Below are 1097 nucleotides of genomic sequence, written 5' to 3' on the forward strand. Positions count from 1 at the left end.
GTTCAAAATGCCTGTGTAGGGATGGCTCGGATTGTTCATCGAAGTGGTATTTTAAATATCTCCTCAATAGGTCATCAGAACTTTACAATACTATACAATGTTTCCTTTTATAACAATATCTATGTAATGGTTGAGTAACAAGTTCTGGGAATGTCTGGAAATATCATAACAGAAAGTTGTTTTTCTTTCTTCTGCTTCATTCTTATTACATGATAACTCAAAAACCAAAACAATGGTGTCAACCAATTTCACTGTGGTGACATAGTTTCAAACGGAGTATCCGTTTTTATAAATATTATTAATAACTAGTAATAAGTAAAAAAAATAATAATTCTAGTGTAAACGATGTTATCATTACCCTTAAAAACAATGGAAACAAGATAGTGGGATGGCTTTTGCATTATCCATAAATAATAGCAGAGGCACATGCTGTAGTAGAATGTTAACAGACAAAAATAGGATAAACTCAACTGTGATTGAATAGTTATATATATGTTGCTATATGTTAATTCTTAGTTATGGGTAAATATTTCATCATATATTTTTTATTGTAGCTATAAACTAAAGAAGTTTATTGCTGTGGGGATGATAACCATTGGGATAAGTATCTGTACGGTGGCTTCAAGAAGAGATGTGGTAAGTGTTTTTAATTGAGCAACATCTTTAGAAGTTCTCGGAGAATAATTTTCTGTCCTCTTGTTTGTATCCGAAAGAATTTATCTGTTGTTTTCTGAGATCATTATTCACAAAATGAAGAAAAGTTTATTTCTTGTTTAGCTTGGAATATGTTCAAAGTGTAAGTTATATTCCATTCTTTATTTGATGTTACTTTCATTTACAGTATTGGTTAAATGTTTAATGTATTTATTCATTAAATATATATATTTTGAAATATTTTTGGTATTATGTCAACACATATTAGTGCGAGTGAGGATACCCTGTTAATGAATCATTGTATTATAATAGTGTGGGAGTGAGGATACCGTGCTAATGAATCATTGTATTCTAATAGTGTGGGAGTGAGGATACCCTGCTAATGAATCATTGTATTATAATAGTGTGGGAGTGAGGATACCCTGCTAATGAATTATTGTATT

General features: G+C 30.3%; 1 protein-coding gene across 3 annotated transcripts in view; it reads left to right on the forward strand.

Moving 5' to 3' along the window:
- Positions 1-1097, forward strand: part of LOC106471409 (UDP-xylose and UDP-N-acetylglucosamine transporter-like) — a 35236-nt gene that overhangs the window by 10911 nt on the left and 23228 nt on the right. For all 3 annotated transcript variants that reach the window (XM_022400007.1, XM_022400006.1, XM_022400008.1), the window contains one exon: positions 555-636. In XM_022400007.1, coding sequence (XP_022255715.1) covers positions 555-636 — 82 coding nt within the window. The remainder of the gene's footprint in view (positions 1-554; positions 637-1097) is intronic.

This window comes from Limulus polyphemus, unplaced genomic scaffold, assembly GCF_000517525.1.
Source record: "Limulus polyphemus unplaced genomic scaffold, Limulus_polyphemus-2.1.2 Scaffold4603, whole genome shotgun sequence".
NCBI classification, from domain to species: Eukaryota; Metazoa; Arthropoda; class Merostomata; order Xiphosura; family Limulidae; genus Limulus; species Limulus polyphemus.